We start from the raw sequence: 18,730 nt of genomic DNA, 5'->3' as shown, positions 1-18,730 counted from the left end.
ATCATGGAACACAATGGAACTACCACTTTAGGCATTTGTAACTTCATTATGGGAACAAATTGGTCATTCTGAATCTCAAGTTCAGTCAATAGCTACTCACAATTATTACTGAGCCAATGCTTTTATTCACAATTGCTTGAGTGGCACAGTGGCTCAGTGGTTAGCATTGCTGGATTAGGACACCAGGGACCTGGGTTCAATTCCACCCTCGTGGCTGTCTGTGTAGAGTTTGCACGTTCTCCCTGTGTCTGCATGGTTTCGGCCAGGTGCTCCAGTTTCCTCCCACAGTCCAAAGGTGTGCAAGGTAGATGGATTGGCCATGGAAAATGCAGGGTTACAGGGATAGGGTGGGGCAGGTCTGAGTGGGATATGCTTCAGACAGTCAGTGTAGACTCGATGGGGTGAATGGCCTGCTTTCGCACTGCAGGAATTCTATGATTCTAGCTGTAATTGGTACAACACGCATTATGGTGGATAGTTTCACATTGATAATCCTCCAGAATTACTGATCATTGCTGCGTAGAATTATTGCGAGAAAGCCATTTTGTCAAAACAAAACAGCATGAAAGCAAGAAAATAGGGAGGTAGGGGTCATTACCCAATGGTTTGTCTATCTTAAAACTGCATGTTTCAGAAAGTCATTGGTCACAGCTTAGGTCATCCATCAACTCAGCCAGAGAATTCAGATCAATAAGTAGATTTCAGGATGAGGAATCTAAATCTGAAAACCAATCAGGGGAGTCATAAAGCAAAAAAAAAAAAAAAAAAAAAAATTAGTACTCTTAATAGTCAGGATGTTTTACAAGGTAAATTTAATAAATTGAGCACTATTTGAGTGAGTTACATCAGTTTTAGAATTCCACTTACATACAATTGTCGTATGATAATGCATCAGGAATGTAAGGGACAGGCTAGATAGACCTATTAGTGCCTTCTTAGCAGACATTTTTTACACGTCTATATAATTCACCCAAGACTGAGAAAGCGCCTCTAGTTGTCATACATACCTACTCAAAAAAGGTAAAGATGTCCAACAGTACATGTAATAGATAAATTATATTTTGCTTATTCAGGGTTTGTATTCTAATATGAACGCTTATCTAAAGCTATTCAAAGCTAACTTTTGTCCAGGCATTTCACCCACCTCCTCCTCAGCTGTTTCTTCTGTTAAGTTGTCTAGACCGAGTTCAATCAAGTATAACACCATACATAGAACATGTTCAGACATATTCTGGTGATCCATCGATATCTACAAAAATAAATCACAATCCTAAAACTAGAATTTACTTGTTTTCCATCTTTGGGCAATTTAACACTAAGATCCAGAAGCACAAACATATCAACAAGTTTGGTGAAGGTTTCTCCGTTTCAAAAAAAAAGTATTCAACGCTAATCATTTTGGTCATTTCATATTTACCAGGCGTGAATTTTCTCAATGAGATACAAATTTAAGACATTCAAAAGAAAACATGTAAATCAAATGAGATTTTAAAAAAGTGGAGATTACATTTAAATATGACTGCAATTATAGCCAAAACAGATAATACCATCACCACTAAAAAATGTACTTGCATTCACCAAAGCAGATATCTGTAGAAATTAGGACAATTATTTTTCATAAGTATTGTGAACCTGTTCTATTTTTGTCTGCAATGTCTGAACTGCAAAGAAATGCATTTAACTTGTCATTATAATTATCACTTGGTAATGTTGATCAGAAAGGAATATTCTTTAGGACTGGAAATGGATTGGAATGGTCAAGAATTATAGAGTTAGCAAAGATGCAATTTATATGCAATTAATATTCCATAATCACTGTCTTTAGGAAAGTCAATGGTACAAACTAATCAGAATGCAACATCAAGATATTTGTAACCCTATGCTTTACCTTGTAAAGAAGAGTAAACAGCACAATGTGCAAAGTTTTACAGTGCAAAATGCGCAGTAGGCCTTTGTAGCTGGGACTTAAAGGAGCTCTCTCCCGATAAGGTGGCCATGGGGTACCAGAGAATTTTCCAGTCTGTTTTAGGCTGTCAAAACGAATTGAAATGCAACCATACAACATTAGAAAATGGAGAACGTAGAAACCATTAGAAATTATACCTAAGCAATGAAAGTAAAAAAAAAAAATACACATTTTGTCACCAATAAGATACAGAAATACTCAATTAATGTACTAACATATGGCCATTTTCAACATGTAGGACAGAAAATACAGAACTGTGTTTTTACCTTGCCTTAGGAGAGTAACTGTTCAATTTACAACTACAACTACAATTTCCAGTGTGAAAACTAATGTAATATTAAGTCAAAGTGGTAGACTGTATATCAAAAATCTCAATAGCTTGATTCAGTATCAGAAATGAAACAGTGACACTTGCCGGATAAAAAAGCTTCTATTATTCTTCAGAGACCATCTGAATCTTTCATGGCTCTTTATCAAAATCAAGTTTACTTTTACAATTAGCTAGTGGACTTTAATAAAAAATAAACTCAAACTGGCAAAGAAGCACTAGAAACTCTCAGTGCAAGTCTTACATTTGCTTTTTAAATGAACATATGTGCAGAACTAAACATTCAGTCCAAATTGTCATCTAACAAGAAGCAAATCTTAGGAGGAAAAATAATCCTCAATGGAATATGTTCTAAATTCATGATTTCTTCACCTACTCACAAATGTACAATATATTCAATACGTGATGGTGAAATCCAGAATTCAGTTCTCCATGGAGAAACTGTTCTTTGAAGCAACCAAAGCTAGCCAAAGTTGAAGTTTTCTTTCTGTACCAAGAGACAGATGACGAAACCTTCATGATTTAGCTGAAATCTCCTGAAGAAATACACTTTGTCCCTGAAGAGGAACATGAGTCACTACCAAAAGACATTTGAAGGCACACATTATCTGAGCTAAAAAATTCATTTAGAAAGCAGACTCTGTGGCCTATTATGGTTTCATCATGCTGCCCATACAGAAGGACATCTAATTTCAACATTTTTGAGCCTCATCGTTAACTGTACATCTATCGCTAATTGGATTAGTTTAGCAAGGTGATGGGCTGTGCTCGAGTTGAGATTTTTTCTTCCTAAGGCAGTTGAAAAATGGGTAGATTGCCTTTCAGCTGCAACGTGAAGGAAGGAGAAAGCAAGGAAGCAGTGAGGAATTATACAGGATTTTAGAAAAAGTTTAAGGAACGCAGCATGAAGGTGACTGTACACTATAATTGTGAAGGGGCCTTGTTTCCCACGTTAATTTTACAGATAATCCGTGGATTTCATGACTCTATTTCGTTACGAATGCAGTGACTGAACACTGCCACTTGCTCAAGGAAGAGTTTCAGTCCCTCAATAATGTGGCATACCTCAGATTTGCCTCTGTTTTAGGTTTCAGACTGGTCAGGTAGGATACTCGGGCCAAGGGAAAGAACGAACAGCTGGAATCAACAGCTAAATGTCATTTTAGCGCCCCTTTTTGGTCAGGAGGCACAAGAATGCTCTTCCCCAACTCCCTATCCCAAGCAATTAACCTCATGGCAGCCATCCCACTGGAACAGAATGCCACGGTATGCCCTAACACCCAGGCCTCAGGAAACCCACTGACCCATAACTTGGCCCGACGCTACCTCTCACCCAGGTTCTCCAATCAACCCACATATTTCCCTCATCACTATTCCAAGGAGGCCCAAAAACCTAACAGCAGTCAGCCAGTTGATCTCTCAATCTAGCTGTCACTAGGAAGTGGATTCTAAAAAATGATCAGATTGTACCATTAAATTCATCATGGCCTCCAGGTTGCATAAATATATCTCCACGTTTCCAGATCTAAACATAGAACATAGAACTGTACAGCACAGGAACAGGCGCTTTGGCCCATAATGCTGTGCCAAACATGACGCCAAATGAAACTAATCCCTTCTGCCTACAATTGGTTCATATCCCCCCATTCCTGGCATATTCACATGCGTATCTACAAGTCACTTAAATGCCTCTAATGTATCTACCTCCATCACCACCCCTGGCAGTGTGTTCCAGACTCCTATCAAGTTGTGTAAAAAACCTGCCCCTCATGTCTCCTTCGAACTTCACCATCTAACCTTAAATGCATGCCCCTGGAGATGACATTTCAACTCTGGGAAGAAAAGGATTCTGACCATCAACCCTATCCATGCATCTCAATTTTATAGACTTCTATCAAGTCTCCCCTCAGCCTGGGGAGAAAAGAGAAAACAACTAGTTTTTCTAGACTCTCCTTATGGCTCAGACCCTCTAATCCAGGCAGCATCCTGGTAAACCTCTTCTGCATCCTCTACAAAGCCTCCACATCCTTCCTGTAATGTGACAAGCAGAATTGAACACGATACTCTAAATGTGGCCTAACCAAAGTCTTATAAAGCTGCAACATGATGTCCTGACTCTTATACTCAATTCCCCAACCAATAAACGGGAGCATGCCATATACCTTCTTTACTACCCTACCTGCTTCCCTCTTCAGCAGTGCCAAAGAAAATTCCCTAGCATCCTGAAAATAGCTATCAGCACTGGGATCATACGTTTTCATACTTTCCAAAGAGATTTTCTCCTTGGAATAGCCTACATGCAACTCCACAGTAATATAGCTGATAGTTAATTGCTCTCTGAAATGGTCGAGCAAGCCACTCAGTTGTATCAAACTGCTACCTAATTTAAACAAAATAATGAAACCAGAAAAATGACACAGCATCGAACTGGACACTGGAAACAGAGAAGGAGCCCAGCTGCCCCACAAAAGTCCACCAAATTAACATCTGGGGGATAGTGCCAAAAATTGAGAGAACTACCCCACAGACAAGTCAAGCCAACAGACTGACATAGGCATGCTCACGGACTTTACACACCACATCCCAGAAACCATCATCGTCATCTCTGGAGGTGTCCTATCCCACCAGCTGTTCAGATCCATCAGCATTGGTGACACAATGGTATACAGTCAGAAAAGAGTTGACCTAGAAACCTTAACATTGATTTCTGATACCATGAAATCTGAAGGTTTCAGGTCAAAGGAAAGAATCCTTCTGATGATTACCAGCGTCCCTTCGGCTCATGAATCAGCACCACCCCATGTTGAACAGCACTTGGAGGAAGCACGGAGGACGATGGGGGAAAAAAAACTGACCTCTGTAGAGGAACTTCAATTTCTAATACCAAGAGTTACTCATTAACACCACAAACACGTGAGCTGGCCAAGTCCTCCTGGATAGACATACTGGACTGGGTCTGCAGCAGGTGGGGAGGGAACCAATGAAGAGGTGAAATATATTTGAAATAATTCTCATTAATCTACCTGATGCATATGTGTCTGTCCATTAATTAAGAGAGCGATGGCCTCATGGTTAAGTGTGATGTTCCACCTACACATCAAGGGTACTTATAGGTGACACCCATCACCGTACTAAATGGGACAGACTTCAAACTAATCTAGCAATTCCAACTTGGACAGTTGAGGCACTGTGGACAATTAGAAACAGCACAACTGTACTCAACCATAATCTGTGCCTCATGGCCTGTCATATCGCTGACTCTACCATTAACACAAGGCCAGGGCATTCACACTAGTTTAATCAAGAATGCAGGAATACCTCAGACATACCTCAAAAGTAACACGTCAACCTGGTGAAGCTATGACATGCATGACTTGCACGTCAAACAGTGGAAACAGCATGCAATAGACATGTGCTAGTGATCCACAACCAAGTAATAGAAACATAGAAACATAGAAGATAGGAGCAGGAGGCCATTCGGCCCTTCGAGTCTGCTCCACAATTCATCATGATCATGGCTGATTGTCCAACTCAATAGCTTAATCCAGCTTTCTCCCCATAACCTTTGATCCCATTCGCTCCAAGTGCTTTATCTAGTTGCCTCTTGAATGAATTCAATGTTTTGGCTTCAACTACTTCCTGTGGTAATGAATTCCACAGGCTCATCACTCTTCAAGTGAAGAAATGGCTCCTCATCTCAGTCCTCAGTAGTCTACCTCGGATTCTCATACGGTGACCCCTGGCTCTGGAAATACCCACATCGGGAACATCCTCCCTGCATCTACCCTGTCTAGTCCCATTAGAATTTTATAAGTCTCTATGAGATCCCCCCTCATTTGTCTGAACTCCAGCAAAAACAACGCTAACCTAATCAATCTCTCCTCATACATGTGACCCACCATCCCCGGAATCAGCCTGGGAAACCTTCACTGCACTCACTCGAAAGCAAGAGCATCCTTCCTCAGAGAAGGACACCAAGACTGCACACAAATGTTCCAGGTGTGGTCTCAAGGCCCAGTACAACTGCAACAACACATCCCTGCTCCTGTATTCAAAACCTCTCGCAATGAAGGCCAACATACCATTTGCCTCTTTACCACCTGCTGCACCTGCATGCTTACCTTCAGTGGCTGGTGCACAAGGACGCCCAGATCCTGCTGCACACTCTCCTTGCCCAATCAGATCTAAACTCTACAATTCTGCCATGTGGAGTTATGAATGGTGGTGGTCAATTAAACAACTACAACAGGAGGCAGGGGTTTTCCCTCAAGTGCACTTTCCAAACCCATAACCTCTACTATCTAGAAAGACAATGGCAGCATGGGATGCTTGCAAACCTCACTTCCCGCAAATTTCCCTCCATATCACACATCCCCATACCCAAAGATGGAGGAGACCCACACAAAAGTGAGAAAGGCAAGGCTGATGGATCATCATCCAGAACTGGTTCTTCAGCCAGAACAGCCAAGTGGACAATCCATCTGGGTCTCTTCCTCAGATCTCCAGCATCACAGGTGCCAGTCTTCAACCAATTTGATTCACTCCACGATTATGGCTAAAGACAAGAGATTCTGCAAAGGCTATGGATCCTGACAGCAGTCTAACAACTATACTGAAGATATGAGGTCCAGAACATGCTGAGCCCCTTGCCAAGCTGTACAATATAGCTCTAACACTGACATCCCCACAACAATGTAGCTAATTGCCCAAATTTGTCCTGCCGACAAAAAGCAGGAAAAACCTAACCTGGGCAAAATATCATCTTATCAATCTATTCTCAATTATCAGCAAAGTGACAGAAGACGTTGACAACAGTGCTACCAAGTGGGCACTTGCAAAGAAATAATCTACTCACTGATGTTCAACTTGGTTTCGACTACAGCTGCTCAGTTCCTGACCTCATTACAACTTAGTCCAAATAACTGAACTCCAGGGTTGAGGTGAGAGACTGCCAGTGAGTATTGCTACAATAAGCACTAAAATTAGAATCAATGGAAATCAGGGAAAAAACCCCACTCTCCTCTGATTGAAGTTACACCAGGCACAAAGGAAGATTGTTTTGGTTGTTGGAAGTCTGTCATCCGAGTTCCTGGATATCTCTGCCAGAGTTCCTCAGGGTATACATTTTCAAATCAATCTGTTCAGAAGTGTTATTACACACTTTTGGAGCAGTTAAGACTTGAAACAGTTGGTCTGCTGGTCCAGTAGTTAAGAAACGACCACTGCACCACAAGAACCAGTTGTTTCGCAGGCTATAATTTTTTCCCTAATAAGTTGTTCAGAGATGTCATTACATACCTTTGGAGCAAGGTAGGTGGGGGGGGTTGATGGTGGTGGTGGTGGGTGGGGCTTGAACCCATGTCTCCTGGCTCTGAGATGGTAACACTACCAGTGCACCACAAGAGCCCTTCAGTTTCTCGGGCTACTGCATTCGGCTCAACCATCTTCAGCTGCTTCATCAATTACCTCCTCATCATCATAAGATCAGAAATGGGCATGTTCGTTGATGATTACACCATATTTAGCACATTTGCAACTCCTCAGACACTGAAGCAGCCTGTCTCCATATGCAACAAAATCTACACTTGAGCTGATAAGCGGCAAGTTACATTCACATCACAACTGTCAGGCAATGACCATCACCAATAAGAGATAATCTAACCATCTCCACTGACATTACCATCAGTGAATCTCTCACTATCACCATCCAGAAACAAGAACAGTTCGGAGGTGAGGAATCCTGCAGTGGGTAGTACACTTTCCATCTTTCCAAAGCTTGTCCACCATTCACAAGACACAGGCCAGGAGTGTGATAGAATACTCTCCACCTGCCTGATTAGACGCTGGGCTGGTAACACTCAAGAAGCTTGACAACTAGCCTGGTCAGTGACAACCTATATTCCCTTAAACTTGCCAGAGATAAATTTTGTTCTCAAAATATACAAACTCAAAATGGCATAACTTCTCTCAGCTTTTATTAGATGTCAACTGACTGACCTACTGTGTGTTTCCAGCATTTCCTGTTTTTGTAACAGCTTTACAAAATGCTAAGGTATTTAAAGTGCCAATGAGAAGCATATTGAACAACTGAGAAATTCTGGCCATACTCAGTGTTAAAATGCTGATTTAAAAATCACTCTGCAACTTAACTGTACAGAAAAATGCTTATCTAGCAGCTGCTTAAACAGAGTCACTGATGCACAGTTATCCAATACAATTTCACTGTGGCACGGTGGAAGAACTGCACTCTGCTCAAAACATCAGTCTGGGATTAAATTGTGAGCAATCTGTAAAACTATTTTTGGAAATAAAAGGTTAAAAAAAGACAAGAGTAAAAGGAAAAAAAAAACAGCTGATCCAAAGACTATTAAAGAATCTATGGCGGATAACAGGGATAAATGGGAATTCGGGCTCCCCTATCTTCCCTGGAATATGAGCACACAATCTGTCAGTATTTCTCAATACAAGTAGTTACAAAAGCACAGAACTTAATGCAGCTTTGTTGCAAAAAAATCTGATCCTTACATCTGCATGACCATTGCAAACACGTTAACAAGATTTTTCTATAACTACAGAATTTATTCTTCTAAATTTGAATCATATCTGAAAAGCCAACTGAGTTACATGGATGAAATGAACAGCTTATAGATCCAACACTAGTAATGCTTATGATGAGAGACATTTGAGAAAACGAATTAGCGACAACATTACTTCATAATGGCACAAGTACAATCAGCTCTTTAATCAGTCAATATATACTACAGGTGTCATACTGTAGCATTTACTCAGTATTCACAGAATACATTTCATAAAGTATGTTCAGTTCTGGACACTTTATTTAAGGAAGAATGTTGAAGTCCTGGAAACAGTTTAAAAGGAGATTTGCTAGAATGATACAAGGAATGGAGGAATTTTTGATACAAGGAAAGATTAGCGAGATTGGGCTTATTGTCTTTGGAGCAGAAAAGATTAACAGGTGACTTTGAGATTTATGAACAATTTTGACAGGGTAAAGTAGGGTTTTCCATTTCCACTAATTAGCATGTCAGCAACTACGGGTCACGGTTTCAAGATGGTCTACAAGAGAGCTAGGAATGAAATGAAGAGAAACTTCTTTGCTCGGAATTGTTAGGATTGGAATACACTCCTCAGGAGTGGTGGAGGCAGTTTCCATACTGGGCTTCAAACGAGTGCTCAATGTGCATTTGAAAGTGATGTATTTAGAGGGCTGTGGAGATAGGACTGGAGAATGATAGTAGCTGGGTAACTTTTATGGGAGATGGTACATATATGGGTGAAATGGCCTACTTCTGTACTGTAAAATTCTATGCTCCTATGATTCTAAATACAGCTTTGATACAAAAGTGCAAATAATAGTTTAATTACAAGTAGTAACCTTCGCCACCAGGAGCAGAACAATGCAAAGAGTGCATGTTACAGTGAAATTTGGTGATTCAATTTACTGAAGTTCAACAACATTTTGCATGCAGATTTAAAAAGATACTTACAATCCCATGTATCTATCCATTGCAGACTGCACATCTCTGCGATATACAGTTCTTAAAATCACCATAATAGGGTCAAATTCTTGATTCCAGACATCAGCTAACAAAAGGATGAAAATCGAGCATTGAGTTGTTAACTTGATAGCATTATATTCTGTTTTGTAATCATGTTTTAAATACATAAAACATCAAATCTAGTTCTTTTAAAATAATAAATGCACTGTGCCTAACACACAGCATTCCAACAAAGGTACAAACTGGGGCAACAGTAACGAAGATAGACGCCTCACCACCATAGCTTGCATTGCCCTTGAGAGAACAGAAAAATTTAATAGTACTGGGGTACCAGTTGGGTAAGTGATGGTTACCTACATCTCTCAACTTCTCTATTATACCCTGTGGCAATGCAGGGCAAGGCAACATGAAGAAGCTTCACTGCAGTATTCTACAGAAAAAAAATGTTATTTCTGCAATATATTTCTTCAATAAATATAGAACAAACCAAAGAATAATAATCAAAATGCACATACATTTCACCTCTGTTGAACGGACTGCTCCCCTTAAATAATATTCTATCAAATAAACAGCAAATAAATATAACCAAGGAAGAAATAAAGTTTAGAAATTGCATGAACAAGTGATTCCTTTAAATTGACCTTCCCATTAAGCAGATCTGTACTACTGCAAATTTTGCTAAACACAGAAGAGCCAATGAAAAACAAAAAGCACTGGGATACTATTCACTTGTATTTTCTATGCAATGCATAATGATTTTGTTCTGTAAAATAATGACATCAGCAAAAATCTATTTTTAAAACAACTTACAAACTTACGCAATGTCACTTAGTATATAGAGCAAAGTCTACTAAAGACAAGTTATTTCTCAAAGCATTTTATCCTAAAAAAGTGTGAATAGTTATTTGAAGTAAAGGCAGAATCACATTTAACAAAAATATGAAACAAAACCTTTCGCACAACTGAAGGATCAAAAAGTGTTTTGAATGAATGTTAAGCGAAACATACTCAAAGCAATGAATATCACTTTCCAAACAGAAAAAAAATATATCCTGGAATTTGCTTTGGCAATGCAGGTTTGCTTTGTCAAGATAGAACGCTTGCAAACTATTTATCTATTTATGAAGATGACAAGTGCATTTGTAAATACAGAGCCAATTCCAATACCATACAATTGCTTTCCCCCACTTAGTAAATCATTAACTCTCCCCTTTCTGAAAATAAGAATGCAACTCCACAATCCTTTCTACTCAAACTGCCATACATCACATGCAAGTCTCAATACCGAATGCTTCTTAGTTATCCACTTCATGTCAACACTGCTTAGAGAATTAGAGGATTTTTAATTCTCTAACATGAAAATCAAGATATTGTAGTTCCTGCAAATCTGAAATAAACGCAGCAAGTGATGCAAATAAAGTACATATCAAACAGCATCTGTGAAGATATCAGCCAAGATAACATTTCAGGTCATCTTCATAAGTTTATTTTTCATTCCAAAGACATTATCTACTGAGTATTGGCCCCATTTTTCTGTCTCCCTATCAGAGACAGTAATTAAAAACATCTCTAAAACAATAGCAGAAGAAACAGTAAGAAAAAAACCACTGAACTTTCAAACCTGTCTCCATTGTAATTTTATGAACTGCAAGCTCATACTGCCATCTTGTGTATTAGTGATGAAAATAATTCGATAGAACTAACTCTCTTTACCCAGTCACAAGTCAGATGACACCAGGTCAATAGATTTATTTGAAATCTGAGTCGATGACAAGCTTTTGGAGCATAGCCCCTTCATCAGGTGAAGTGAGAGAGAAGCACACAGAATTCATGGGCAGAGAGAGATCATGGGCAAAGAGATCAAAAGACCATACAAGTAGTGTGAGTGGAGTGCAGAATAGATTAAATGGGGCAGAGAGATAATTATAAAAAATAAAAAAAATATTATATCAAGTTATTCTAGTCATTTGGTTTGACTGTAGCTCCAACTTATTTTTAAATTTTTGTAATTATCTCTCTGCCCCATTTAATCGGACTTTAGGTCATCCCTCTGCTTATTATTCAGCTGTTGACAGTTTACTCACACCATCTAACACTTTGAATCACCTGCAAGGACTTATTTTTCAGCACTCCAGTCACACCATTTGTGTGGTCTTTCGATCTCTGACCTCGATCTCTCTCTGCCCACAAATTCTGTGTTCTGTGTACTTCTCTCACTTCACCTGCCGAAGTGGTGATACTCTGAAAGCTTGTGATTACAAATAAACCTGTTGGACTATAACCTGGTGTCGTCCAACTTCTGACCTTGTTCACCCCAGTCTCACATCAGCACCTCACCCAGGCAGTCACACAGCCAGAGTGTTACACAGCATGAAAACAGACCCTTCAGTCCAACGTGTCCATGCTAACCAGACCTGCTAAGCTTTTCCAGCAATTTTTGTTTTTGTTTCAGATTCATTTGTTTTTCTCCGTTACGATAGTTGTTTTTAGCACAGACAACTGATTTTCACCCACTATCTGGCCTATTTGTAAGATCACATGGTTTGCTTTCAGCACAGACTACCCATGCTTAGCTATTCTCAGCTATCATTCTCACTTATTCAGTTTCTCTTCTGTCCTGGCCCACCATTCATAATCCCCTCGTTTACCTATCTCTTTCATATCTCCCTCTCTCTCAGCTTTACTTCCACCTATTCCCTCACCTTTCCCTTCCCTCCAGCGCCAACCTCGTCTTCAGCATAAATGCCAGTCTTTCCTAGCGACTGTCAGTTCTGAAGAAGAGTCACTGGGCTCAAAACGTTAACTCTGCTTTCTTCCGACAGATGCCACCTGACCTGCAGAGATTCACCAGCATTTTCTGTTCTGATTGGATATCGAATTAGTCAGTTGTGGGAGGACTGGTGCTGGCCAGGCAACTACAAAAGAATGTTGGAAAAAAAAAAGAAAAACAAACAGCAAACTGACTAACTGGTTTTGGGCAGAAGGCAGTTTTGTTTTGGAAGCTTCCAGACAGAGTTGTTTTCTGATTGTTGCTCTCTGTAGTTATTCACCAATTATTGAGTTGTTGAAAGTTATGAGAAAAGAATCTCAGTCTGTAATAAATAAGTAAAAATCTTCTGAAGTCTGCCGAAGCTGTTTGCATTGATTGGTGATTTCCAAATTCAAGCAAGAGATATAAAGACTTATGGGCCGGATATCCAACCCATAATCCAAGAACTTCATAAAGGCTCAGTACGCATTATTGAAGGAGTTATCTTTCATTCCGTCTGTTAACGGTGTCTGTGGGTCAGTCTGTGATTAGGAGGTTTACAATCAAAGGTTGGGCTCAGATCATAGATATTAATTAAACTCTCCCATGTCCCAGCCCCCTACCCCACACACCAGGCCTTGTTACCACATAGCATGCCATTACACACCCCCTGTTAGTCACTAACAGTCCCCATCAACAACTATTCACTCTCCCAGCCTGATCGTTAGCAACTCCTTCGTCTGTCCAACGGTCTCTCTCTTTGGGCTCTATCCTATCGTTTACTTCCTACCCCACCCACCTCCCTATTTCCTGCATATAAACTGACGCTTTCCCAGCCACCATCAGTTGTGAGGAAGGGTCACCGGACCCAAAACGTTAATTCTGTTCTTTCCTGCACAGATGCTGCCAGGCCTGCTGAGCTTTTCCAGCAAATTTGTTTTTGTTCCTGATTTACAGCATCCGCAGTTCTTTTGGTTTTTATAGATATTAAATTAGATTGCCTTACAGGTTGTGTGTTCTGCTAACCTTACATGCTTGTGAACAGTCAGTCCTCAGTAAAGGGCTCACCTTTGTCCCCCTCCATTCAAACATCAACGAATACAACTCATGCTTGGACGTTGAACAGTTTTTCCGCAGCCTCCGCCTCTGCGCTTGCTTCTTTAATTGTGAGCCTGACCCTCCCTCTACTGACCCCTTCTCCTGCCTCCAACACACCCCCTCCTCTTGGACGCCACCCCAAGGCCTCCTACCCTCCCTCGACCTCTTCATCTCCAACTGTCGTCGCAACATCAATCGCCTCAACCTCTCCACCCCTCACCCACTCCACCCTCTCCCCTACAGAACGTGCAGCCCTCCACTCCAAACCCAACCTTACTGTAGAACCCACGGACAAGGGAGGCGCAGTTGTAGTATGGCACACTGACCTCTACATCGCCGAGGCCAGGCGCCAACTCTCCTACACCACCTCCTACCGCCCCCTTGATCATGACCCCACCCCCAACCACCAAAAACATCATCTCCCAAACCATCCACAACCTCAACACCTCAGGTGACCTCCCACCCACAGCCTCCAACCTCATCGTTTCCCAACCCCGCACTGCCAGTTTCTATCTCCTTCCCAAAATCCACAAGCCTGACTGCCCTGGTCGACCCATTGTCTCCACCTGCTCCTGCCACTCATCTCCACTTATTTCGACTCCATTTTCTCCCCCTTGGTCCAGGAACTCCCCATCTATGTCCATGACACCATCCATGCCCTCCACCTCCTCCAAACCTTCCGATTCCCTGGGCCCCAACACCTCATCTTTACCATGGACGTCCACTCCCTATACACTTGCATTCCCCATGCAGATGGCCTAAAGCCCCTCCGCTTCTTCCTGTCCCACAGGTCCAACCAGTCCCCCTCCACCGACACCCTCATCCGCTTAGCTGAACTTATCCTCACCCTTAACAACTTCTCCTTCAATTCCTCCCACTTCCTACAAAGGGGGTGGCCATGGGTATCCGCATGGGCCCAAGCTATGCCTGCCTCTTTGTAGGATACGTGGAACAATCCCTCTTCCACAGCTATACTGGCCCTATCCCCCACCTCTTCCTGTTACATCGATGACTGTATCGGCGTCGCCTCGTGCTCCCACGAGGAGCTCGAGCAGTTCATCCACTTCATTAACCACCTTCCACCCCAACCTTAAGTTCACCTGGACCATCCCCGATACCTCTCTCTCCTTCCTGGACCTCTCTATTTCCATCTCTGGCAACCACCTGGAAACCAATATCTATTTCAAGCCTACTGACTCCCACAGCTACCTACAGTACACCTCCTCCTCACCCACCTTCCTGCAAAAAGGCCATCCCCTATTCCCAATTCCTTCGCCTCTGCTCCCGAGAGGAGGCATTCCACTCCCAGACATCCCAGATGTCTTCATTTTTCAAGGACCCCTCCACAGTGGTCGAAAACACCCTCGACCGTGTCTCTCACAATTCCCGCAACTCATCCCTCACACCCCCTCGCTGTAATAACAACCAAAACAGAATCCCCCTCATCCTCACATACCACCCCACCAACCTCGGGATCCAACGCATCATCCTCCGACACTTCCACCACCTGCAATCCGACCCCACTACCAAAGACATTTTTCCCTCCCCACCCTTATCTGTTTTCTGGAGGGACCACTCTCTCCGTGACTCCCTTGTCTGCTCCAAACTCCCCACCACCCCCAGCACTTTTCCCTGCAACCGCAGGAGGTGCTACACCTGCCCCTACATCTCCCCCCTCACCCCCATCCCAAGCCCTAAGAAGACCTTCCACATCAAACAGATGTTCACCTGCATATCTGCTAATGTGGTATACTCTATCCGCTGTTCCCATGTAGCCTCCTCTACATCGGGGAAACCAAACGGAGGCTTGGGGGCCGCTTCTGTGGAACACCTACAATCCATTCGCAACAAACAACTGCATCTCCCAGTCGCGAACCATTTCAACTCCCCCTCCCACTCCTTGAATGACATGTCCATCCTGGGCCTCCTGCAGTGCCACAACGATGCCACCAAAAGGTTGCAGGAACAGCATCTCATTTCACTCGGGAACCCTGCAGCCCAATGGTATCAATGTGGACTTCACAAGCTTCAAAATCTCCCCTCCCCTAACTGAATCCCAAAACCAGCCGAGCTCGTACCCCACTCCCTAACTTGTCCTCCCACCTCAAGCCCCACACCCATCTCCTACCTACTAGCCTCATCCTGCCTCCTTGACCTGTCTGTCCTCCCTAACTCCCCACCTACACTCACCTTTACTGGCTCCAACCCTGCATCCTTGACCTGTCTGTCTCCTCTCCACCTATCATCTTTATCCATCTTCTATCCACCTCCCCCTTTCTCCCTGTGTATTTCAGAATCCCCTTCCCCTCCCCCATTTCTGAAGAAGGGTCTAGACCCGAAACATCGGCTTTCCTGCTGCGTTCATCCAGCTCTACACCTGGTTATCTCAGATTCTCCAGCATCAGCAGTTCCTACAATCTCATGCTTAAAAAATAGTTCATTTTTGTTTAAATTATAATCTTGCCCAAGATCTGTTATTTATAAAGTCTGGTTAGGAACAATTGAGCAATTTTGAGGGTCACTGAATGTATTAATTTCACTGTTCTGCGAATCTAGTGATAGTGAGCTCATTTAGTTCGATTTGCTATCCCCATGTTCTAACAACTGTCTTATTATTCTCCTCTCATCCTAAGTTTATAATCCCCTTCATTTAATTCCATAGCTGTTTGCTTTCTCACATTTCTTTCCCTAAAAGCCCACTATGAATTTGTGGCCTCGAGTAATTCTACTGTAGCAATTTAAGAATTTAATTCAGTCTAAAACACTGTTAAATGACAAAGATACCAGGTTGTTGCAAAAATACTGTCCATGAAACCTACTCAATGGTTTGGAGAAAAAGGTTGACAATAAATACCAGCCTTGTCGGTTATACCCAATTTCAGAGAAAAATCATTTTTAAAATTTGCTGTGTTGATCACCCTTAGAAGGGTAAAATGCCCTCCACATTTACTGTATCAAAATCCGTAAGAATCTTGCATGTTTCACTAAGGTCACACCTCATTCTTATAAACGCCAATGGAAGGACCTACTCAACCTCTTCTCATAAGAAAATCCCTTGATACCTGGGATCAACCCAGTGAAACTTCTCCGTATGGCCTCTAATGTTAGTACATCTTTTTTCTCAGATAAGGGGACCAAAACTATTAAAAACATTTCAGTGTGGGCTAAATAGTGCCTTGTATAGTTTTAGCAAGACTTACTTATTTTAATATTCCATTTCCTTTGAAATAAAAAGGGCAACATTCTATTTGCCTCTCCTATTCCCTGATAAACTTGGGTGCTGGCTTTTTGGGATTTATGCACGAGGACACCGTAACATTCTGCAGTCTTTTCCCCATTTAAATAATATTCAGTTGCTCTATTCTTCCTGCCAAAGAGCTTTACCTCACACTTTCCCACATTATATTACTTCTACCAAATCTTGCCCACTCACTTAAATAGTCTGCACAGGATGTAGACAGGTTGCGTCATCCTTACCACTTGCCTTTCCACATATTTTTCCATAATTCACAAACTTGACAACAGTACATTCACTTTCTTTATCCAAGTCATTAATATATATTGTAAATAATTATGGTCCCTTAAAATTTGTGATGAAGACTGTTACATTGAATAATATCCAAAATGGAACAGCACAAATGAAAGATCAAACAAAATTCTCCTTGTCTACATTGCTCACCTACTCATTTCGGTGAAACTGCTGAAAGAAAGATAACTTGTATAGCTACGCTTTCTCTACATTTGTCTTAGCTTTTCACCTCCCCTCTTTATGTTTATACTTCCCTACCCCACCACCCTCAATAAAGCAGCAAAGTTTATCGCAGAATAAAGAAAACACAAAAATTTACATATTCCATATTTAAATTATAGAATGATTGTCTCTACAGAATTGTTTTGGAATTGTAAATACTTGAGCAAATGGGACCATTTAGCAATAACTTAGGCAAAATACTAAAAAGGTGAAAATACAAGCTAATGAACTCCAAATAAAATTCAATTCACAACAAAAAACTGGCACAATGCTGAGTGGAAAACATAAGCATGTAACGTTAGAATGCTAAAATACAAGAAACTGTCTGTAACAGATGAGAACAAAACAATGTTTGACAAATTGCATATATGAATTACATCTAGTCTAACAAAAAGCAAAAAATGGACAAGTCACTCGAGTAAGGAATATTTGTAAGTACATTACACTTTTTAAAAATTGATAGAAAATCTCCAAAATAATTTATGTTTAATAATGATTCTCTCTGTTGGTGATCATAAAAATGTAATTTATGGGCTACAAAGCACATAGAACAATCAAATTCTTGGCAAAAAAAATCAATACTGGCATTAAAATTTTGCAAGTCATATTAAGTTAATCATTTTCCTAAAATATCTACCAAGTTTCAGATAAAGCAACTTTAAGAACAACCACATACCTTTAGGTGTGTACATTCCCTGCTGCATTGAACCTCCTGGTTCAAAGACTGGTGCTTTAAAATCAGCTACAGCAGAAAGCATAGTTTCAAAATAGTAGCTACCTGGAATAATCCCACTCTTTGGATTGGGATTTTCAGGGATGTACAAATTTAGTTAAGAAAAAAATGACTCATGGGAAGAAGTTTCAAGCAGATTACATTTCTAGCAGAATAAAAAGCAAACAAACAATCTAGAAATAACTCAGATTTTGAACACATATGAGCACACTTTTCAAAAGTCCAGTGTCATCAGCTTTAATGAATTATTCAATTAAAAATAATTTTGTCCCTTTTTATTCCTTTGCACCACTGCCCCCCCACCCAAACAAAAGGGCATTAGCAGAAGTTGGTATTAATACTAAAAAGCTAATGTTGCATTTATTGAGCCAGTATCAAATCTGACTTTTAGCAGCTTGCAAGTCAAATTGTTTACCAGCTAAAGGGCAAGGAAAAATACCTTTACAGGAAAAGCTACAAGACTGCCAGCTTCAGGAAAATCTGCACTATTATTATGTATCATTTAAAACAAAAATATGCAATTTTTCAAGAATAGTTACTCGATAAAAGTTGCGACAATCTGGCAAGGTACATGCTTGGTTGGGC

At 41.0% G+C, this 18,730-nt stretch overlaps 1 protein-coding gene across 1 annotated transcript in view; it reads right to left on the bottom strand.

The window, feature by feature from the left end:
- ubr3 (ubiquitin protein ligase E3 component n-recognin 3) overlaps positions 1–18,730 on the bottom strand; it is a 331,038-nt gene that overhangs the window by 201,824 nt on the left and 110,484 nt on the right. The window contains exons 14-17 of the mRNA XM_048599210.1: positions 18,089–18,230; positions 9,803–9,899; positions 1,889–2,030; positions 1,145–1,249 (exon numbers count right to left, since the gene is read on the bottom strand). Of these exons, the coding sequence (XP_048455167.1) occupies positions 1,145–1,249; positions 1,889–2,030; positions 9,803–9,899; positions 18,089–18,230 (486 nt within the window). The remainder of the gene's footprint in view (positions 1–1,144; positions 1,250–1,888; positions 2,031–9,802; positions 9,900–18,088; positions 18,231–18,730) is intronic.

This window comes from Rhincodon typus, chromosome 7, assembly GCF_021869965.1.
Source record: "Rhincodon typus isolate 14 chromosome 7, sRhiTyp1.1, whole genome shotgun sequence".
NCBI classification, from domain to species: domain Eukaryota; kingdom Metazoa; phylum Chordata; class Chondrichthyes; order Orectolobiformes; family Rhincodontidae; genus Rhincodon; species Rhincodon typus.
Note: the sequence above shows the minus strand (reverse complement) of the source record. Positions and strands in the feature narration are given on the sequence as shown.